The 22,295-nt window shown below is 38.6% G+C and overlaps 2 protein-coding genes across 7 annotated transcripts in view; one reads left to right on the top strand and one right to left on the bottom strand.

Annotated features, from left to right (window-relative positions):
- The first annotated feature begins 1,160 nt into the window (after positions 1-1,160).
- On the top strand, positions 1,161-2,753 carry LOC105448341 (prefoldin subunit 5). The gene is made up of 2 exons (XM_011686861.1): positions 1,161-1,560; positions 1,968-2,753. Exons 1-2 carry the CDS (start codon positions 1,344-1,346, stop codon positions 2,249-2,251), a joined length of 501 nt encoding a protein of 166 aa, XP_011685163.1. The 5' UTR covers positions 1,161-1,343; the 3' UTR covers positions 2,252-2,753.
- The window catches only part of LOC105448340, a 53,596-nt gene continuing 33,714 nt past the window's right edge, over positions 2,414-22,295 (bottom strand). Inside the window, exons 2-7 of one of the 6 annotated variants that reach the window (XR_974233.1) lie at positions 17,880-18,082; positions 9,253-9,388; positions 5,834-5,967; positions 3,480-3,711; positions 3,030-3,247; positions 2,414-2,902 (exon numbers count right to left, since the gene is read on the bottom strand). Coding sequence is in view for 3 of the 6 variants with exons in the window: in XM_011686859.1 (XP_011685161.1) it covers positions 3,171-3,247; positions 3,480-3,711; positions 5,834-5,967; positions 9,253-9,388; positions 17,880-18,082; positions 19,122-19,158 (819 nt within the window). In the remaining 3 variants the exon portion in view is untranslated. Of the gene's footprint in view, positions 3,248-3,479; positions 3,712-5,833; positions 5,968-9,252; positions 9,389-17,879; positions 18,083-19,121; positions 19,192-19,491; positions 19,628-22,295 lie in introns of those variants that run through there. The other 5 variants (XR_974232.1, XR_974231.1, XM_011686860.1 and 2 more) reach the window with 5 other exon arrangements.

Here is a 22,295-nt window from a genome sequence, read left to right on the forward strand (position 1 = left end):
GCCCGCTCAGAGATGTGTATAAGAGACAGAAATAATACAATATGCCTTTATATATGAAATAATAGAACACACAACATATTGAATTGTATCAAAGAGCAAGGAAAAGTATATTTAAAACAAATTAATTATAGTTAAAATAGAAATTCAACATTCATCATTTTGCGACGTCTCTGGTAATATAAAAATTCTCGAGTCTCCAGAAATTTTCTATCCAAGCCAGTAAATTTTATAATAATAAATATATTTAAAAAATTCTATGATAGGTAAGATATTGCTGTAATAATTGATCCACCAGAGTCGTGCAGCGACAAAATCAAATAACCCGCAACATGACTTGCAGTCGACGGAAATGAATAGATTATGTATAATATGTATCTCCCAATGCGAAATCTATTCTTATGATAAGTATATTATTAATTGGTACTTACCTATCGTACGTTGTACACGGTTCACGATCGTCCTTCCTCGGATCTCGCTTGTCCTTCGATGAACCGCGATCTCCGTCGCCTCCGTCTCGATGACCTCGGATTTTGTGCTCTGACTGACGGATGTAGGCTCGATGAGAATTCGGTGCGTCTCGATTGGACTTTGGCCGAACGCGCGCACTTACTATATGCATGCCATGCTGCCGAACGCGCACTTATTATTAATTATACACTGCGTATTGTTGCTGAACGCACACTCACTATATGTGCACTGTCGAATACGCATTCATTGTGCGTGCTGCCGAACGCGCACTTACTACATATGCGTACTGCTCGACTACTTGATCGATAGAGTTCAGTAATTTCGAATTAAAGCTCGCGGCGCCGAGCGCGCGCCACGTAGTACCATCCACGCGTCGTGCCAATTCCCTACTACTGAGCGCCCCGCGCCCCGGCAGCGCGCCGCGGCCGTCGAGCCGCCGAGCCCGGTCTCCCCACTCTCCCCACTCGCCTCGCCGCGGGAAATAATGTCGCGTCATTAATTCTCTTGTATTGAATTTTGAACTGAATAATCACGCCGAGATTAAGCATATCGTATATCGTACTGCGTGCTCTTCGAAAATAACATTTTCAACGTTATAATTTTATCGGCAAGAAAATGGGGATGTAGAACTACGTAGTACCCATTTCAAAAATATATGTACTGGCGCTAGTGTACAGGAGTCTGCAACAGTCTCATGTAAAGGACCGGAACGGCCGCCTCCTAACTCCCACACGCTTTTGTCTGGTGGTATTCCTGTTGAGTGTGTCCGTGTTTGGTGATATCGGCGAACTCGGCACGGTCGGAGCGTCCGCGCGTAATACATCCCGAGAAACCAAGTCACATCTCTCGTTGGAAACGGGATTCCGTATCGCACGATGTCACAGGAGGCCTCCGTGAAGTCGTCGCCGCAGTCGCAGGTGATCAGCTTGGCTACTCTGCCGAATTTAAACCTCCAGCAGCTGACGATGTTCAAGCAGCAATTGGACCAAGAACTCGGCGTTTTTCAAGACTCCTTGCACACGTTGAAGATTGCGCAGAGCAGATTTCAGGAGTCGGGCTCTTGCCTCGAGAAAATAACGCCAGACACCGAGGGTGAGTCACAGCAAATATCGCTTTCCAAAGCTTTACCGTAGCTTTATAACCTCTCGACCATGTTTCGTTGAGGTTAAGAAACCTCTCGACCAAGTTTCGTTGAGGTTAAGAAACCTCTCGACGAAGTTTCGTTGAGGTTAGGAAACGCGATACCACTGACTGTATAAATATAAGTTTAAATCTCTGAGAGACGAAGTGACACGATTAGAGACAATTCTTTGTCGCTACAAGTCCATTTCTACCATTTCCTTTAGCTATTTTTAATTGCTTGCAAATATAATTTTTTTTCTAATTGTAAATCTTATATAAGTTTTCAGTCATTTATATTGAAAAAATAAACCCTTGTACGTAGCAATAATAATCTAAATATAATAAATCGTTCTATATATATGTGGTTTGTGTTACAGACAGCGAAATATTAGTGCCGCTGACAGGTTCTATGTACGTGACTGGGAAACTAGCAGATGCAAATAATGTGATTGTCGATATTGGTACTGGTTATTATGCGGAAAAGAGTATTGGCGATGCAAAGGACTACTTCAAAAGGAAAGTGGAATATGTTACCGAGCAAATGGAAAAAATTCAGCAAGTTGGAATCGAAAGGACCAAACTGAGAGAGGCGACGATGGATATAATAGAAGCGAGAATTCAGCCTTCAGCCTGGGATGCGGCTGCACGTGGAAAGCGATAAATTTCTAGTTAAAAATTTTATTTTATATTTTTCTTCATGAATAATTCGTTATTGTTTGCATCTATTTGGAAATCTCAATTGGATCCAATGGCTTTGAGGTACTGCATGCAACTGGTTCTATATAATAGCATTAATATGGTTTTATTAAGTACAGTTAATATGTTTTTGTGATATCACCCTGTCGCATTTCATTTATTCAACTTCGTCTATTCAATAAATCAATACACAATGGATTTTTGTACAGAAATACATGTTTATATATATATACTTGTTAGTAAATTAAAACATATTCCTCACTAAGAATTTTTCTTATAACTAACAATTACTTTTACATAAGAATCGAAATAGTAATTTATTAATAAACTATTTGTTAATTTGCTAAATACCTATGTTGAAGATAAGGCGGGCAGTAAAGGAGATTTTGGCCGATACTAAAGATTAAAATAACGAAGGTGAATCGTTTATTCATATTTCATTGAAATAAAATGTCATTTATAAACAATAACAGTAGTTTACCTATAACCATGACAGGACACATTGCGACGATCACAATGTTACAGAGGAGGTATCAAAATCATTGTCAGAGGATAGAAAAGATGGTACAATATTCAAATAAGTCGTCGATAGTTTGGCGCGCGACACCTTGTCGATCTATTACATAATAATACGACATGTTATTTATCGGATTACAAGTCTACCCGCGGGGCGGACGTAGATTGCGTACACGTAGATAATTCACTAAATCTTTTTCTTTATCCTATTTACACGAATAACATACGCTTGGTATTTATTTCAACAGAAAAGATTTCCTCTTCTCCCAGGTTTTATCCCATTTAATAATTTCAAAATTTTACAAACAATTTCCTCCCCTCGTCCCGATACAATCATGCGCGTAATATGTATTGCGAACTCATTGATGTTATCTCAGGTTGCCTAGCAACAGTGCGGTCATGGCAGTGATGTAGAAGTATTCTGCGGTACTCTTGGCTGCGCTACCTACAATAGAAACCATGATGTATAAATAAATCAGAAGACTATGCCTTATGTAGATCTTATTTAAAAGGGTGTAAATTTATCGTTATCACAGCGTCACGACACAATTAGTTTGAATTTAATTTTTTAATTAGTTACGGACTGAGGAGTATTAAACTTTTTTCCACAAACTTTCTTTTTCAACTTATTTACTTTTAATAAAAGATAGTAAAAATGAAAGAGGCGTAAGTCGTACCAACGTAGGAGGATTCCCGTGTACCTAATACGGAGGCCAATCTCGGACGTTCTTCTTTCAGCGATACTTCAGCCTTTTCTTTGTATAAATGAAAGACATTGGCGTGACAAACGATCTTTAGTCTGCCATTGCTGAAGCTATCCTGCATCGTCTCGAAGTCCAATCCAGCAACCGTGTGCTGTTGATTGTCGTGAAATTTCTTAGTGATATTCTTGACGAAACTTGAGTTCACCTGCAACGAAAAAAATATACTTTATTAGTATTATTGTATATAGTAGTATTGTATGTGGTATATATAAAATATACTATACTTCGGATGTACAAAATCTAGATGGAACTTTTCGCTAAGTGATACGCATTCGAACGTATGATTGTAAAGATAAAACTGTCGATTTTCATGCGCTCGTCAATTATCAACGAAACGTGGTGGTGATACGCGCGGCTTGCCGTCCTCTTCGAACGGAGCAAAAGCGTTAAAAGGGCGCGATGATTTATGAGTCTCTAAAATCAATTAGCTTTATGCGATCGTACGTCGAGGGCTGGTTTCATTTTACGACATAGCCACCGTGCAATTAAGCTGCGTACTTATTGGCAAGTAAATTAACAATTATTCCAGAGGGATTCCCTCGTGTACTTCGAGGAAGTCCCTCCGGTATTCTTGTTACGCCACACTGAATATAACCGTCCGATAATAAGACAGCGCTATTTCAATTTTCGAAACGCTCGTACCGATAGGTCATTATGACAGGTGATCCCATAAAGAATTAATTAACCGGGAAAATATACAGATAGGTAATTAGGCAAGCCGCCTCGGCGTATTAACAGCGGGTATAGAACCTGCGGAAGAACAGGGTGGGGCGTTGACTGGGGTACCAGTTCATCCTTACTGCTTCCTGCCACTCGTTTACGCGGTAACACGCCTCCCTCGGTAGCCGTAAATGATTTGCGGCGCATACGCGGCTATAACTATATGATGTTTATCGGATTCTTAGGATGCTCGTAAAGCGTCCCAGATTACCGGCTCGCTATACCGAAGTGAGAGTTCCGGATTAAATGGACGCTGTTCAGAGTGCGCCGACACCAGAAGAGGATCATGCGAGAGAGGGGTCTTTATAATTTCCTGAATCACCTCTGTATATCAGCGCGCGTATAACGGGAACGATCTCGTGCGTTCGCAGACGACCGCGCGCGTGTGTGTACGTGATTTTACCGATTTTCCCAGTTCGCGATATTGTCTATGTGGCGCCGTCGTGAATTGATATCGCGCTTCCTGTTGTTTCCATGAGATTTCCACGCATCTCGTGCGCGACTCCGGCCGCACTTGCACGCACGAGAACACGCGCTGGCTCGTACGAGACCCTTAAGCTGACAAGCTGCGCTCGTCGCGAAGATCGTCCGCGACGTTACATTTTACGCTTAATGCAGTCGATCACGTATAAGCAATTTTCTTTAATGGAAAGGTGGTATCCTTCCGTTGCTTTCCGGGAGCTATTAAATTTCCACATGCACGTGAGGCAAAAAACAGGGAAAGTGTTTAACTCCTAAGTCGTTGGTACATACTCAAATAGTACATAATTATATTATAATGGTTTTATAATTTATATGTTTCAACATGAAAAGGCGCTATTTATATATATATTTTTATTTTTACAAACGTAGATATATCTACTATATATAGTGAATACGGACATATAGGAAACTATCTTCTAGCAGTAGAAGTTAGTATCGTTTACGTATCCTGAAATAAAAACTTCAAAAATTGAACATTTAAATAGCCATCGTATTTTGAATATAAAATAAATGCAAATTTGTCTTGCGATTATCACATTAATTAAAAATTTACGAACAATGGTAAAGTACTGTAAATAGAAAAGTTTAAAGACATGTGATGGCTATTATGAATGTTTCACGTTAGAACGCGAGTTTGTAAACGCGAAGCTGGAGACAGTAGAATAAACACGTTAGAATCTGACATAAAGAACTTTTCAAATTGACAGTATTGTCATTAATGGCAACAGTAAGCCTAGAAGGAAACAATATCCACAAAGTGAAGTGCTACGTCAAATGAACAATGTAATAGTACATCTTAAAATCACTGTTGCAAACAGGTCCATATGATAGAGTTGATCACATAAAATACGATATTCTTTTTCCCAAAATATCGAAGTATTAAATAACTGGAATGAGTTTAGAATTCTTTTTTTTTGTTTTAGGATTCTCTCTTTTTATGTTTGACAAATATTCTACTTGTAAATAAATTAAAGATTTGATTATTTATAGTAATAATTCAATTCGAGTCAGCGAGAACGCGATCGTGGGAGATTCATCGATGCTTTCCACATTTATCAACCTACCGGTCTGCCGTTGACAGTCCACGTCACGTTAGCTGGAGGATTTCCCGACGGTACCGAGCAGTTTCCACGTACAGTATCACCCACCGCGTATTGCATCTTCTCGACCCACAGCTGCGGTTTGTCGATCGGCAGACCTGAAATTCAAGATATCTTATGGCAACAACTGAACGCGATTGTGCGGTGCCAGAATACGGTTTTTGTTGCAGGTAACGGACCCGTTCGACTATTGTTACGTACTATACGTCCGATTCCTTCGGCTGCTACCGATTATAAAAACAGCCTTGACATCGCGAAAGCGCCACGATAGTTCGATCGGGATTTCATTGTTCGCGGTGTCAAAGAACACGCCGCGCAGAATTCGCGAATGACACTTTTTGCGTTATTTAATGACCTCGACAGTCGACTCGAGCGTAACGAATTTATCTTCGAGGAATAGTGTAACAGTCCGATATATATAATTTTTATATTTATGAAATAACTACATCTTTCGTACGCAGCTTTTTATGACAATGCCTATCTCCTATTGCGCGAATAAATATAAAATTGATATAAAATATTTTCCGTACTTCGTTAATTGTTTTGCAGTTATATGAATCGTCGTCCTGACACACGAGGACATGGGCTGGGACGCGACAAAAATGTAACTTCTATCCCTGAACAATGGGGGAGGGGGGAAGAGAGGAGGATTTCCGTCTATACGCGGATATCGCTGCGGCGCGTTGCGCATCTCGGGAAATTGAATTGAAAGAGCGATGCGCGTCCGCCGTAAATTAGAAGTGGTGCAGTTTCCGTACAAAGCGCGCCGAGAGGCGCGCGATATACGCCTTCATAAATATAAAACGCGTTTGCGTCGCGCATAGCTTTATTCAAAATCGGCCCTTTTCGAGCCCTTCGATCGCGATAAGTCAGCGCGCGGACGTTTCCGCGAACATCATCGTCATTAAAAGCGAAAAGTTCGAGCCTCGCTCGCGACACATATATATATACATACGCATAACGTATCGTGTACATCTCGCGGGATCATTATAACGTCCACAGAAGGCAGTGGATCCCCCCCTCGCGGCAGGTAGCCGTTCGTGGCAATCCGGTGAACTGTCAAGGAATTGTCTCACTTTCCCGCAACGACTTCCGCCTTTGGGGCCGTTCCTTCCTCGCGCGATCCTCACCGCGAGTACTCTCAAGGACACGGCCGAGGAATATTACCATTTTCAACTCGTATATGTCGCGTGGAACGGGATGATCGCCGGCCTCGTGAGAACTAGGAAAGAGGAAACGAGAAAACGATGGTACGCCCAGCCGAGAGCGGCAATTGGAGCACACGGAGACCGCGGGAGATGCAAGACGAGTTTCAAAACTCCCCCCTTCACCCCTCCGCCGATCTAGTATCGAGCTTTTACGAGCGATCCGTGATCGGAAAGAGGAGGCAATCACCTCGGCCCTTCGAAGGAGGATCGCTACCGTGCTTGTGCGCGCCGTCGTTAGGTCGACGCACGACGGTAAGGAACGGTGGGAACGGGACGCGCGAACGCTCCTCTCCGATCTTTGCGTCTTCTTCCTTTTCACAGGCTACCGCCGTCGCCCGTCTCTTCTCCGCCCATCGGTTCCCCTCTTCGCTCTCTTTCTTCTCGCCTAACTGCGTTTTAATTGGGCGCGATTACGGTGACAATACTAGTCGCCGTGTAGGATAATCAACGATAATGAAAGGCGCTCGCGGCGAGAGAGACACGCCGGGAGAAAGAGACCTCGTACCTGATGGTAGCGCACGAGGAACAAAGTCGTGGGTAAAAGCGACCGAAAAAAAGAGCTTAACGGGTCACGACCGAATCCGCGATTCATCACGGACCCTCGTACTCTCCCCCCCCCCTCCTCACGCTGTAGCTGTTAACCGCCCTCGAATGGGACGATGAAATGTTTTTATTGAATTTTAACAATGTGCGTCCCAGCTGGCGCGGAATAGGTGTCGCTTATATACGAAGGACGCCACAAAAAGCGCGCTAGCCTCGTAGCGAATTGGTCGCAGCAATTATCCGCGTTACGAACGGGAATTATATGAGACGATCGTGCGCGCCCACCGAAACAACGTTAGCCGATAGAATAGTAGTTATAAATTAACGATATCCATTTAACGCTTTAATGGCGTCAAATGGCGAAATTAACGGCGGCTTTTACGCTTTTTCACCTCGTACCACGACGAGATGGGATGAAGGAAGAATTCAATAAGCATCACCAATCGAAGAATTCTGTCTTGCGGACAGGTTTATTGCGTGCTTATCAAGGCTAATGACGCCCCAGCTTTTTGTCATCTCGCACGGCATAAGCAGCTACCTGCAACGTTAATTTGTAATTTCCCTTCTGACGCAGTATACTAGCGAAAAACGCTGGAATTAATTATATTTCGCAGCCATAATTTTCCCCATAATTTTCTCCCATAATTTTATAAAATAAGAAGCCGTTTCTTGAACGCCGCAGTCTTCTAAGTCCGTTAAATTCCATGGACTTTAAAATTTATTGTCATTATTTGTATAAACGTAAAGTGTATAAATTTCAAAATTTATTAGATAGAGCCAATAGCAATTAATGATTCTATTTCCTTTTCTCATGGACAAATATAAATTTTATAATTTTTGATAGCTTATAGAGTCAATAATTGTGTTTTTTAAATTGTTGGGTTGATAAGTACATATTGTTGCAGGAGACTTGGTGTGTTGAAAAAATATCATAGTTATTTAACATGTTTCTGAAATAACAATCGCGTCCGTATACACAAATGCGATGGAAAATCGTGGAAAACTCGTTTTAAAACATTGCAAAAAAAAAAGCTAAAAAAATATGTACGAATGAGAGGAATATATCCGAGTTTAATTTATGTTGCGCGACATGAAATAAAAATTCGATGTTACGAAAAGCACTTATCCACCTGACGTAGATCATAAAAACACGAAGCGAAAAGATTAAAAATCTATTTTAGATTAGATTTTTTTTCCACGATTTTTAGCAAAATTTGGTACAAAGTTCAAAGTGGCTTTTTATCCGTGATTTTTTTTGTCATATTTTCCAACTATTAAGTGGTTGGGTATCTCTCTGAATGTTTCTCCGCATATTACGTGCCGCAATATTATTCTGGTAAAATTTCAGTTTTTCATTACTGTAATTAATTGCGTGATTAATTAGCCACAATTGATCATTTTGAGGACGATGATTCTGCTATGATAATATTGCAGTATTTTATTTCAAATATTGATGCGTGTACGAGGAACACTATAGTCTTTTGCTCTTTTCGTCACATATTTACCCATATTGGAATTTATATGGAAGGAATATGTTTGCTCAGCTACGCGTTGAGCTTCGCCTTTCAGTTCTCGCAGTGCACGTCGTGTTATCTTTGCTCAGATGTAAAATACGTTTCTCCAGATACTCACTAGCTACGTGCATGTAACCAGAAACCATTACGGTATTAAACGAGGGAGAATCTCCGGAGACTTCGCAACGATATTTGCCGGTATGATTGGGCTGTACATCCTTCAGAACTACTCGATGCGCATCGCTCCGATTTGTCTGAAATGTAATTAACAAGTTATTATTTATGGTGATAGGTATATACGTTCCCGTAAATTATGAAATATGCGTACACCCCCGACCGTCGTTATGTATATGCAATAATCGTCAAAATTCTGCAATTATAAAGTTTATTGATATTGTATTGTGAGCGAAATATTATCATAAATATACATGTAATATTTGGACGCGTGCGTGATACACTTCAAAATTGTATTAAGCCAAAACGTTTCAACAAGTAATGCGCTTTACATTTTAATCCCTTCATTTGAGAGAATATTATTTATTAATATTTGTAAATTTGCTACCATTATACCATTTTATTACCATTTATATCGGGTATTCATTAGTTTACTTTACCCAAATATCGCCATTAAAAACATGCATTTTATAAAGTTCACGACGATTTTGCCATTTAAAAAAATTATGTACACACACACACACACACACACACACACACACACACATCTTTGTTTGACATGAATAAACGAAAGATATTTATTATAGCCGTCATTTAAAGAGAAGTATCAGTTTGAAAAATTTTAATATTTTAAAAACTTGTAAAACTATATTATATCTCTCCTTTACTTTCGGTGTATTAAATGTCTAGCGGTAGGAAGATAAATTATATAATTACACAAGTCACTCCCGTAATATTGTTCGCAATATTTCATCGTTATACCGATATCGCAGCTACAAAGACGACGTGCTTTGTGATGATATTTCGTCACGGTAAAACTATGCCGTTAAAAACATCAAGATTAATAACTCTCTCTCTCTTTCTTTCCTTTTTTCGCGGTGAACCGTGCGAAGTAGGATGAAAAAGGAGCGGGTCGAGATCGGTCGGCTGAATTACATATTGTAGGAAGTGGTATTATATGCCAGACGAGGCCTACTAAATTTTGAGTTAATTTAGCATCAACCGCGGAATTGACTGAGCGTACGGTGCCGGCAAGTGCCATTTATTGCAAATCGATCGCACTTACTCGCCCGCTTTGACGTCCTCGCGCGTTCGCTCGTCCGCAACGAACAATACCTAGCAACAGGGATTAATTATATGTTGCCAGTGGCAGCGTGTATAAATCATACAATTAATTTTGCTGCGGTTTGCTTCGTGTTTGTGGCAACGACACGCTCGTATGCCACATTAGGATAAACGATCGACCATCATCGCGATAGAGAATTGAGCTAATCTCGAAGAGCATCTTTAAAGGCTTCTTTCCGGCATACTAAAAAGGGGAGACGTTGTCAATTATAATATATCAATATTATAATTGACAACGTCTCTTTTAAATATTAGAGATATCAGAAAGCGGATATCTTCGATAAGTCAGATAATTCTTTCTTCAAAGAAAAAAAACAGCAAACTCACCTTAAACTGAATATTAATCAAACGTTTATATCAAACACATTTTTATTTTAGAGACAAAGCATTTGCGTTAAATAACTTGACGTTAAAATTTGGTATCAATAATATGGTAGAATAAGTGATCAAATTGATCAATTTGATCGGTGGTCAAATCATAATAAATAAGCAAAAATTGCGTGCATTATGGGACGCAATCATTGAACAGTTATATTGTGGATTACAAAATACGAAAGAGGAATAAATAATTTTCAATATTAGCGTCAAAATAACAGAGCTTCACAATAATACACAATACGAGAAGGAAGTAAAGACTAATTACCTATATAACGAACAGACCGTCCCCGACCGGGCGACCAACTTTATATATAAGACGGAACAATTTAGCCGATTATAATCAATCATGATGCATGAATATATGTAAAGATAGATGCGGATTGAATATGTTTCAATATGCAATTTCACGTGAAAAGTCGTTTGTGTGCCTGTGCGTACGAGGCACAAAGCGTTCGACAATTCATATATATTCATTTGTTAAAATTACTTTGAAATGGTAGGCATATTCGTGCGGCGAAATTATTTCGCACAAATTTAGTTCTACGCTGATGAATATTTCGGAGCGACAACAAATCGGCCGGGCGCGCGGCCTTGATGTTTGTTTTCGCGGTGCGCCGCGCGCCGTGTTTACCGAAGGTCGGCGAAGGCCGCGAAGGTCCCCCGCGGGCCGCGCTACCCGTTCCCGCGCGGGGGTGCTCGAGCCGGCAGGTAGCGCGGCGAGACGCACTTCGCACTCTTCGCAGTTCGCGTGTCGCGTCGTGTCGCACGTCACACATAACCTGATTACGATGAGATCGAGGAAATAAGAAAGCGATCATTTCCTGTATATCAGCTCGTTTCGATTAACTCCCACGATTAGCAATTGCTAAGAGTATCGGGACGACGGCTCAATCAATCGAGGCAGGTATTATTTCGCGCGCGATTCGCTCGTTTTAGCGAAATTCAGAGGAGGAAAATTTGTTTTATTGCGATGTTTATTGGGCAACGTTGATTTTCCGACGAAACATGATGTCGAACATGCGTCGCGTCGCGCTTTGAGCCACGAGTTTAAATATACATTTTTCCCTTTGTATTTTTCGAATTGAAATGCGCGACGCAATAATTAACACACGTGAATCCATCGAGCGATATATAGAGACAAAAGAAAATCGACGCGTATTAATATATAGCATGTATATTTCGCGGGAATTAGGCGTTCGTGAGGTACGCATAGCGCACCGCGTGCTCGAAACGCTGAAAATTTGATCGTTACATTTTCGGATATTCAATCACGTCTTAATTAGCCATTAATACGCAGCGCGCAGCCTATATCGGCGTGAAGTTACCGCTGGCGCCACTTGAGCGTTTTTCGATCATTTACGGAATGCCGCGGGCGCGGGACGGTTCGGCTCCCGGAGTCGAACGGCCGGCAGTCAATTAGCTGCAGATTTAATTAGTAAGTAACCGCGGCATTTCGATATTTATTAATCGCGTGGCTCGAATTTGCGAGGAGTGTGCATCGGCGATTCGTGGAAACGCCGTGTTTCGGAAGGTACCTACATACATATCCGATCCAGGAAAATGCTGGCGCGGTAAATCGACGCCAAAACGACCGACCGTTTTTTCATCTTCGATTTTATTTTACGTCGATTCGCTTGCGTCGCAACGAGCGAGATAATCCCCGTGCCGCGCGAACATGTATTTATTGCGCGTATCATATATATTTGTCATAGAAAACGCCGAGAGTGTCGAAGGCGCGACTCGAGGAGCGGCGATGGCGTCGCCGCAGCGCGGGGGGCGGGTGGAGTTAGCCGCGCGTCTCTTTCGCCGTACGTGCTTCAATTCACGCGGAATGTTACGGTTGATGTTCGTAGCTTATTTTACTCTCGCTTCGTGCAAATTAGTCTTTTCCCGCGTGTGTTACTCTTCCGTCATGACGTGTAACGATGCGTGTCGCGTCGGGTGTACCGTACAAAGTGCCGCGCGATCGTATTTATAACCTCTTTCGCGAGTGAATGGCTGATGCCGAGGATGTCTGAGAGGAGGAGGGGAAGGATCAAGCAGGTGGCATCGGACAACAGCGAAACTAGGTATGAGAAATTTATTATTTACATGTAATTTCTCACTTGCGAAATTAAATCTATCGGCTAGTCCCGTTTATATGTATGATTTAAGTAACAATTGCAAAAAAAATATTTTATTTACGAAACTTTGGATTTTCTCCTAGTAAATTATATAATTATTTTATTTAACGTCTGTGTGCTTGAGAGAGACGACTAAAAAAATTCTATAAACGTTGTAATTATTTTTTGAAATATTGACCGTCTTTGTATTTTACAGATAGTCGACGTAATGTCAATTTCTCTTGCTGCGCATCGTACCGGTGAGTGTCAAATTAAGTATATTTCTATTGCCAGTATCGATCGTTTATGACTTATAAGAAACTGTCCTGACCTCGCTATCTCTCTAATTAATGTCTTGAAAATATGTTATATATTCCGATATTTACGAGACATCCTAATATACGCAATATTGCAGCTATTAAAAATAAAATGGAGCTATTTTTTGAATAATTAATAATGTAAAGAGATATTTTCATTCAGGCTTGTAAAAAGAGACAAATAATTGCATTCAGTTCAACAATTGTCCGGAATTATTAAAAAAAAGAAAAACTTGAAGAATGAAAAAAGAAAAATTTGAAGATTAAAAAGTCTGAAACCTAAGTACAGAAAATAAATAACAACTTATATACAAAATTATAGAAAGTAAAATAAAATTATTCTATGTTAAAACAATTTGTTCTGCACATTGTAGATACGATTTTTAGCTTTTACACTGTTTGCCACTTAATTTACTGTATAAATGGTTAAAGACACATCCTTTGGTCTCGTTTTATTTCGTACAGATTACCTCGACAAAATTCTCTAACTTTTTCTATTGGAAAGCAAACGAAAAAAGTTTTACGTTACCTCGTTAAATAAACGTTTCGTCCATTATATTTGTTCGGGGATCGTTCGAGGGGATACATGATGGTTATCACCTAATGGAATAATGGATCTTTATGCATCCATCGCGTTTATCTCGAAAATTAGAATAGCGACCGCGCGTATCCGGATCGGAGATCAACTGGCACGCTCATGCACGTAAAGGTAACAACGCGGCGGTGTGTGTATCGTTTTACTCTACATGCCTGGGCTACATAATATAGCGGTTCAACAATGCCCGTAACATGCTCACGCATAAATTCATCGAACTCGCTTGGCAATATTAATATTGTTACCCGTTCGCGAAATACGGAGCGGTAACACGGCTGATATTCTCCGCGTCTACCTACCTCCAATGCGCATGCATCGTACGCTCGTCGCTTCGGCAACCTCATCGCATCCGCGGTCGCAGCGGCAATTCTCGCTCTATATTTCTCTTCCCCCGCTGTATAGGGGTGTGTCGCGATTTATTGGCCGGAGTGCGCCGTCCGTATTTTCCGCCGGTAAAATCTAATTGGAAAACCATTGCGTGTACAAGAGCGACCCCATCGGGCGAATCCTTGCTCCGCGTGGAAATCGTGTGGCCGTATAAAGGATTTAGATATTCTTTCATTCTCCATTTCAATTCGCGGCCCTCAAAATATTGATTTTTCGACGGTTACCTTTATCCGCCGTGCAACTACGCACGACTCGATTATATCACGTAATAAATATCGTTCATTTCTCCTCCGTCTTTTTACACCGGAATGCACATAATCAATAACACTTGAGTCTCATGATTTTCCGATCAATTAAAATTTTATCTTTTAAATATCATATTAAAAATAAAATCGATCACGTCGTTTTATTGCACAGATTATTTATTTCGAGAACGTTATTATTTCTCTTCCGTACGTATCAAAACGTAATAAAACTAATCAAAAAGATATTTTATGATAAAAAGCCAGGAAAAATTCATTATTCATTTATCTATATAAATTATTTTTATAAATTGCAAAATAAATGGGAACACCGTGGATTTTCAATATTTTGTCAGAACGTTTGAAACAGAAAAAAAGTACTATACAATTTAAAGCTGAAATACTTTGAGAGACTGAGTAAATGCTTAACTTGTGCTTTAATTCGGATTGAATAAAGCTGTTAGCTGTGCTTTAGTTCAGCTTGGATAAAGCTTTTAACAGCTTTTTTAACTCGCTCCGAAAACGTTGATTTTGCAGCGACCATTCTTTCTTCTTTCACGACACGTACACACGTGTTATACGTGCGTAGCTCGAAATATCGCATAGCTTGGATTGGATTCTTCTGTTCTCATTTCTTTTTCTGTCGATGCGATGGCACGTAATCGACCGCCGCGCATGCAGGCTGCCTTCTTTCTCCCTGTCGCGATAAATTCGAAAAGTTGTCTTTGAAACATTCTATTAACAAGTATGGAAACGTAAAAAAAAAGTTTCTTTCACAAAAGGATCTCATTAGGAGAAAATTCCAATAGTGAATTTACGCAAGATTCTCATTGTGAAAAAAAAGAGGAAACTATTGGATTTCATTTAAAATGATAAAAGGGAGACTACTTTCATACAGTTTTTTTTTTATGTACAAACGTGCGATAATGAAAAGTAGATTACCGAACTTTGCTGTAACAACGCTGGTTAGCGAAAAATAATATCTTTTAACATTAATAAGCGTGGCGTAAAGGGAGCGTTCAGAAACCGGAGCACGTAACCGAGTCAAATTTCAAAATAATATTGAAATTCATCATGTTTAATTTATCGTGCCGGCTTTACGTATATCCGTGCATCGATATTGTCACGTTTGGGACACGATGTTAATGGTTGATTGACGTTTTATGCCTGCTGTAGGCAAAATATAAATTATTTCTCGCTTGTACACAATAATTCTCACTTCTCATCAAGTTGATGCAGAAAAAAACGAAGAGTTTAATAGCGCGAGAGTTTCGAACAGTTCGATTACTAGATAAAGAAAGGTATCTTGGGTATGTAACGGCAGATCACGACAGTCGCGGTAAAGTTGCAGATTAAAGGTGGGTATTATGGACGGGAAAATTCTTTACCTCCGTAATATATGATTGCTATCTGTTGAATACTAGATATCACCCGCGGTTCTATTATATGTTTATGCCGCAGTACATTAACAGCTTAGCAGTCGTACGTGTATCTCACGTGAATATTATACGTACCCCATTGCGTATTTATTAAGCGTAAAATAGACGGCTATTATAATTCCTGTCGCCGAATGAGTAATGACGTTACCTGGATTGTATTTCGCGTACGTGTTAATTATCTAGTTTAATTGTAATGCACGACATTGCTTCTTTAATTCAATGCTCCAATTTGTTATATTTCTTTTTGCTTTACTTCGCCAAATTAATTTCTGCAACGGTATGTAACGAATGTACGTGCGTACGTCGCAGCAAAATATCACGTATGAATGTTTTTACGTTAAAAATATAGTTTTCCAAACGTAAAATGCAGTGAGCTTCGGAAGTATATTTGCTCGTAGTATGTACAAGAAGTAAATGTATTTTACATTTGCGTGCCGCGATAGGAAAGGTACGTGGATGCTATACGTTTTCTTCTGGAATAAATCGTCGCGCTAACGGATTTCAAATATTGAATGACGAAACATTAAAGCGCACGTTATAGGAAAACGAATGCTACCGCCATTCGTCTACTAGAAAGAAATCATTTATGTTTATTTTATTGTATAAGAATATCAGGTGGTGTACTCTCTGAAAGAGAGAGAGAGCGAATGCGTACTTGTATAAATAATATAATTTTTATAAAATTAGTTATAAATGAGTTGATAATTTTCATTGGACAAAAATTACATATGATATTTATATTTTATTGTGTGAAACGCGCTTCTGCAGTAGGACGAAAGACATACAACGAAAAATGGAATTTTAATGGCCGTACAGCGCTCGCTTTAATTGACGGGTTTATATATTTTTACAGATCTTTAAATTTTTGCTATGCAACAGCTATTTCTTCTTCATGCATGCCAGATATACGCTGCAAATATTCGTTTGCATATACAGTACGCAATCTGCCTTGCATTTTGCGCATGTTATGACGTGATGCTATTTTATTCCACCGATATTGACTGCGAAGAGATTGTCGTTTTACGTAAAGCATGCCAAAATAACATTTTTAAGTTAGAAACATGACAGTAATTAAAATAATACTTTAAATGTTACGTGAATTACGTTATACAAATATATTGTGTAAAGTATTCGTGATATTGGGTCACAAAATTTAAAGACATAAATTATTCTATTAATCCAAAATCGATTTTTTCAGAGTAAAAATATAAAGATATAGATATCTTTTTTTGTTTTATATTTCATGTATATGCGATCGAAAATATATGTAAAATATTTTTTTAATAATTATTTTTTAGAAAATATCATCACATAAATATTATTAAAACGCATCTAAATAATTATGAATAATAAAAATAAATGAATAAATGAAATAGATAATTTGTACAAAATATCCACAATGAAAAAAAATCTCTTCACGATTTTAGAAGCCAGAGTAAAACTGAAAGATATTTAAATCGATAAGTTTTATTTCCATCTTTGCGAACTTTGATATTTGTCAAATATCGGACTTGACTGCAAAAATAGCAGATCAAAGAAATAGGAGACAACTTTTTAATAAATACAAGACTACAAAAAGCGTGTCGCTTGAAACATTCAATTGCATAAAACTCAGCGTATGGTTCTAACAATTCCAATTAGAGATAGTTTAGAAATGACACTACAGTTTTTCAACTTTTCATAAATTGGCATAAAATAAATAGAATTGGTTCTATTGAGATATTTTAAACGTATTTTATACAATAATTGGCACAGTAAATATAATATAATAATTTAATATACTGTAATAAAAATTTTTTAACACAATTAGAAATTCAAAAAGTTTTGAAATTTGTATTGCGGTCGGTATATCATTGATTAAATTAAACTTGTCTATCTTACATCGACAAACTTTCACCTACTTCTTAGATGAAACAATGCATTAGAAAATTGCACGTCCAGATCTGTCTCTCGAACATAGAGTTTCATTTAATGTGTCATACGTACCTCGACTTTTGCTCCAAGTTCTCCAAACACTCCAATCGGTGGCATTTCCTTGGGAACATATCGAAAAAATTCTTTGCCCTTGTACCATTTGACAGTGTAAAGAGTGTCCGATTGTAGATCGTATCTGCAGGACATGTTGACTGTTGTACCCGCTGCCACTGCCAATGGAATATCGATCGACACATTGCTAAGTCCGCGAACATCTAAAAAAAAAGAAATAGGTTACTACCGATCGGGCAATTTAAATATTGAAAACTGAGTAGGTAAATTGTAGTGAGTTTTTCAATAACTATTTCTGTACTTTGTTACATTAATATAATAAAATATATAAGTTCGATTTTTTTTATTATATGAATTTTAAGCTTGATGAGTTTCATAAAAGCTTCATAAAATGTATGAAGGCATATAAAGTACATATTTGGGAAAAATATGTTTACGGCACACACCAACGTAAATAGAATAGATTTTATCGATAGCTACTTGATAAATTTGCATCGACTATATTTTTAATATTAAATATCTTTTATGTTTCGTATTAATTTTTGTGTTGTATATTAATTTTTATTATTAAATACGTCTTTTTCGTTGCATATTAAATACTATTTAAATAAAATTTAATTTAAATAACACAGAGCATTTTATTATCTATTTACACTTTTGAAATTTTATTCACGGAAAATTATTTATTTTAAGTCGTATATAATTTCAGGAAATCACTGATGCTTTTGGTATATTTATTAACGAAAAAGTGCACAATGATAATTAAAATTTGATTACTTTATCCAAGTTTACATTTACATGTAAATAGCAATATCGTGTTATATTTCGACAGTATGAATATTTTTTTATTAATTAATCATGAAATTATTATCTCTCTTACATTTAGATTAAGTGCATAAAAATTTTTATTTATTTGATTTCCGACTTTTAATTTAAGCAACTTATACAAATAGGAGATCAAATGTTTTTGTTGAACAGGATTATTTCTTCTTTTCTTCTATCGAAAGAAGCAAGTTTGCAAGATGCTTATCTCACTTACTTTAATAACTTGAATAAGTGTTTAAACTTTCCGTATAATCTCGGTAATGCTATCGTCAGGATTGTTTGTTCCGCGGATTACTATTGGCGAAGGCGAGAGGCATTTTGCCAAAAAACGCTGAAGATCACGTAAAATAACATCACGGCCGTCAACTTTTAAGCATCCATTGCGCACTTGCTTAGATCGAGTTCGGAACTTATTACCATTCCAATACACTTTACGTGCCCTGCCGCCATGCATTATTCATCGAAGATTTAGGAGGGCGTTGCTCTTTATAAACAAGTTGATTATAATAAAGTTTTCACTGAAGATCGATGCAGAAGCTTTCTTAATTGAAGGAGGATTGATCCTATAAATGATAAAGATCTGTAATACTAACGAATGGTTTAATAATCAAGGAAACTATTTTACTTGAGAATCTAGTATGGTATGCGATTTACTGGACGGTCCGTTATATCTTAATTAGTATGCATGTAGAATACGTGCTGTAGGCGTTTAGCGGTATAAAGTATTAAGCATGATACGGAGGAATGTCAGCATTATGACCGAAAAGCGTTACACAGAAGTGCTTACCAACGCGTGTTACAACACCGCTGTAAATTTCCGGCTCTTATCAGCAACGTCGCGAGAAATCTGCGCAGTCCGTCATTGTTTCGGCTTAAATGAAGAAAAATCTAACCCGAGGAAGATTGTATATTTCGCACGGTGCGCGAGGTTTGCGAGATCAGCGACCAGCGAGCGTGCCGTGGACTCGCAACTGCGGACTAACGCGAAAGTTTGGTCATTAATTAATCGTTTTTCGGTGCATCCTCCTCTAATTAATTATTTATGCCTCGGGCCACCGGTGGTCATTGTACTAATAAAGTAATTAAACGATAATTAATCTGCAAAGTAATTAATTGAGAAATTAGTTGGCAGGAGGGGAGGGGAAAAGGTCGCGGAAACACGTGGCTATTAAAATAATCATATGACTATTAAAATAATTGTATATGTATTTTCGATAAAAGTATCTGGACAACTTCCTTGACATCGAACATATAACGGATCAGAATGCACGTGCATGAGCGAGAGTAATCTTCTGTGTCGTTCCACCTCGCGTGCGGCCGCTTTTAATTATCGCATTATAATAGGCGTCATTAAACGCGTTCCCGTTTCCTCTGATGGAATATCTCCGTCTCCTCAGCAAAACGAAAGTTTTTCACTTGCAGAGACGCGCGACTCTTTATCACTAATCACCAGCACAGTTTTGAACTTGGTCGACGTATTAGAGGCACGTAATTAGAACCAGTAATTGGAACGTCTGCTCCTCAAAGTTTCAGCATTGGGCTATGTATAATCGGGTGTTTGGCCTCAACCAACGTGCGCGGGTGCAACGGCGCCCACGCAGATCGTTGCAGCGAGATTTAAATACCAGACGTTCACTAATCACCTTGCTAATCCTTAATTACCGCCCTCCCCCACCTCCTTGTAAAGAACGCGCGATTGTTATTCGCATCGTGGCTCATCGTGTTGCGCTCCTTCCGTTTTTGGAAGGCGAAATCTTCCCATAAATAACGGCAAACCTAAGACAATGGCATCGCATAAATTCGCTACGTATATATCAAGACTCGTTTTAAATTATCGCGAGAATAATAGAGCTCGCGAGTGCACGCTTAAGCAGATTCGAAATCGCCCTTTGTGGCCGGTTCGTGTTCTCCCTCATGAATTTATAAATTTCTGCGGCATTAGACAGGTACGAACAAGCAGAGCGCCGCGCAAACCTTTATAGATTTATGTATATATTATAATAGAAGTGTCACAGCCAATTTGAATAACGTAACAAAAGTTCCCAACGTCTATCTATTCTTATACGTTTCAATTTTGTTTATGCGTTTGCGCGAGAACCACGTACATTTGCCTAATTTTACAATATATACTTTTACAATATTAAATTTCAAAACTGTCAAAGACTACAGGTGAAGGCTATAATCAAAGACTTGTAGACTATAATCGACGCATGTACATTGCAGTAAAACAAACGTACAGGGACAGATATACGTTGGGGACAATGCCAATCAGCTGTGGCACATGCACTGTACATGTTCTAAGCACGCATCGAACATCGCATAATCAGTCGCAAGCAACAGATTAAACACGTTGCGTTTAATTAGCTAATAAGAGTGATAATAATTGAGCGAACAGAGTAAAGTATAACGTTTGTGACACGTTTGTGATAGGATAATGCGAAACAATATTCTCCAAATCGGTTTATGAAATGTTTTAAATAATCATTATTCGGAGAACAGCTGTTTTCAGTGTGATGATATTGATGGTATTACTTCGTTTTATGATGCCTGAATAAATTAATACCAAAGTTAGTGTATTCATATATTATTCGTATATTAAAACAATCGACGCGAATTCTACATAAATCAATGTGCTCATTCTATTTAAAATCTAATAAAATAATTTATATTTTTGAAGAAGTAACATGTATATGCATCAAAATTTTTATTTTTTAATAGACTGTTGCAATCTCTTTGTACATATCTTGATGATCAAAATACAAAATAATATGATCAAGTAGGTGGAATGAAACATGCACGTACACGGATAAAGCGTAATAAAAAGTTGGACGTTATTATCTCTTGACTCTTAAAAAATCAAAACGTAATTACTACGAACCGCGCAAACATGTTTATTTCAAAATATACGGTGCTGAGTTCACGAGATAATCCTAAACTCTTAATTGCGGCGTAATTACTTATGCGTTCGCCGATGTGCGAGTGGAGAGTTCTCGGGAAACCTTGCGCATTATGCATATCCACGGCCAGATACCTTACAGCCATGAAGCCGGAAAAGCCAAAGGCGTAAAGAGCTCGTGCTCTGAAATGAGATCCCTTTCTTCCTTCGAAACTCAACTAAATGAAAAACCCATTCCCTCCCTCCCCTCGCGAAAGAACGCCAGCCATAGAGCTTTTATTGTTTCATGAAAGGCGAGAGTAGACAGGGGAAAAAGATATTGAAAATACGCATTGCAAAACCTCTTACTCGCTCGGCGAGCACTCCACGATCGGCTCGCGTATCAGATGAATAAAAGCAGCACGGATTTTTCCACCTTTTAGAACTAATTTAACAAGCCGGCATTCCCAGAATTTATACAAGTTCGATCGCGAGTATCACGGCGAGAAACTTCTCTTATTACTCACGAAATCGTAGAATTCGCAATGAATCTAAAAGCTTATTAATGAATCCATTAATGTGTAATGCAGATACTTTGCTTTATATCAAGATATCAGTCTGCAAGAAACTGTGGTAGGTAAAAGATATATGAAAGATTATGATTGCGCCTCGGGGCAACACATTCAAGTGCTCTTTTCTCAGAGCAGAGGCTGCCT

Source organism: Wasmannia auropunctata, unplaced genomic scaffold (assembly GCF_000956235.1).
Source record: "Wasmannia auropunctata unplaced genomic scaffold, wasmannia.A_1.0 LD336088.1, whole genome shotgun sequence".
NCBI classification, from domain to species: Eukaryota; Metazoa; Arthropoda; class Insecta; order Hymenoptera; family Formicidae; genus Wasmannia; species Wasmannia auropunctata.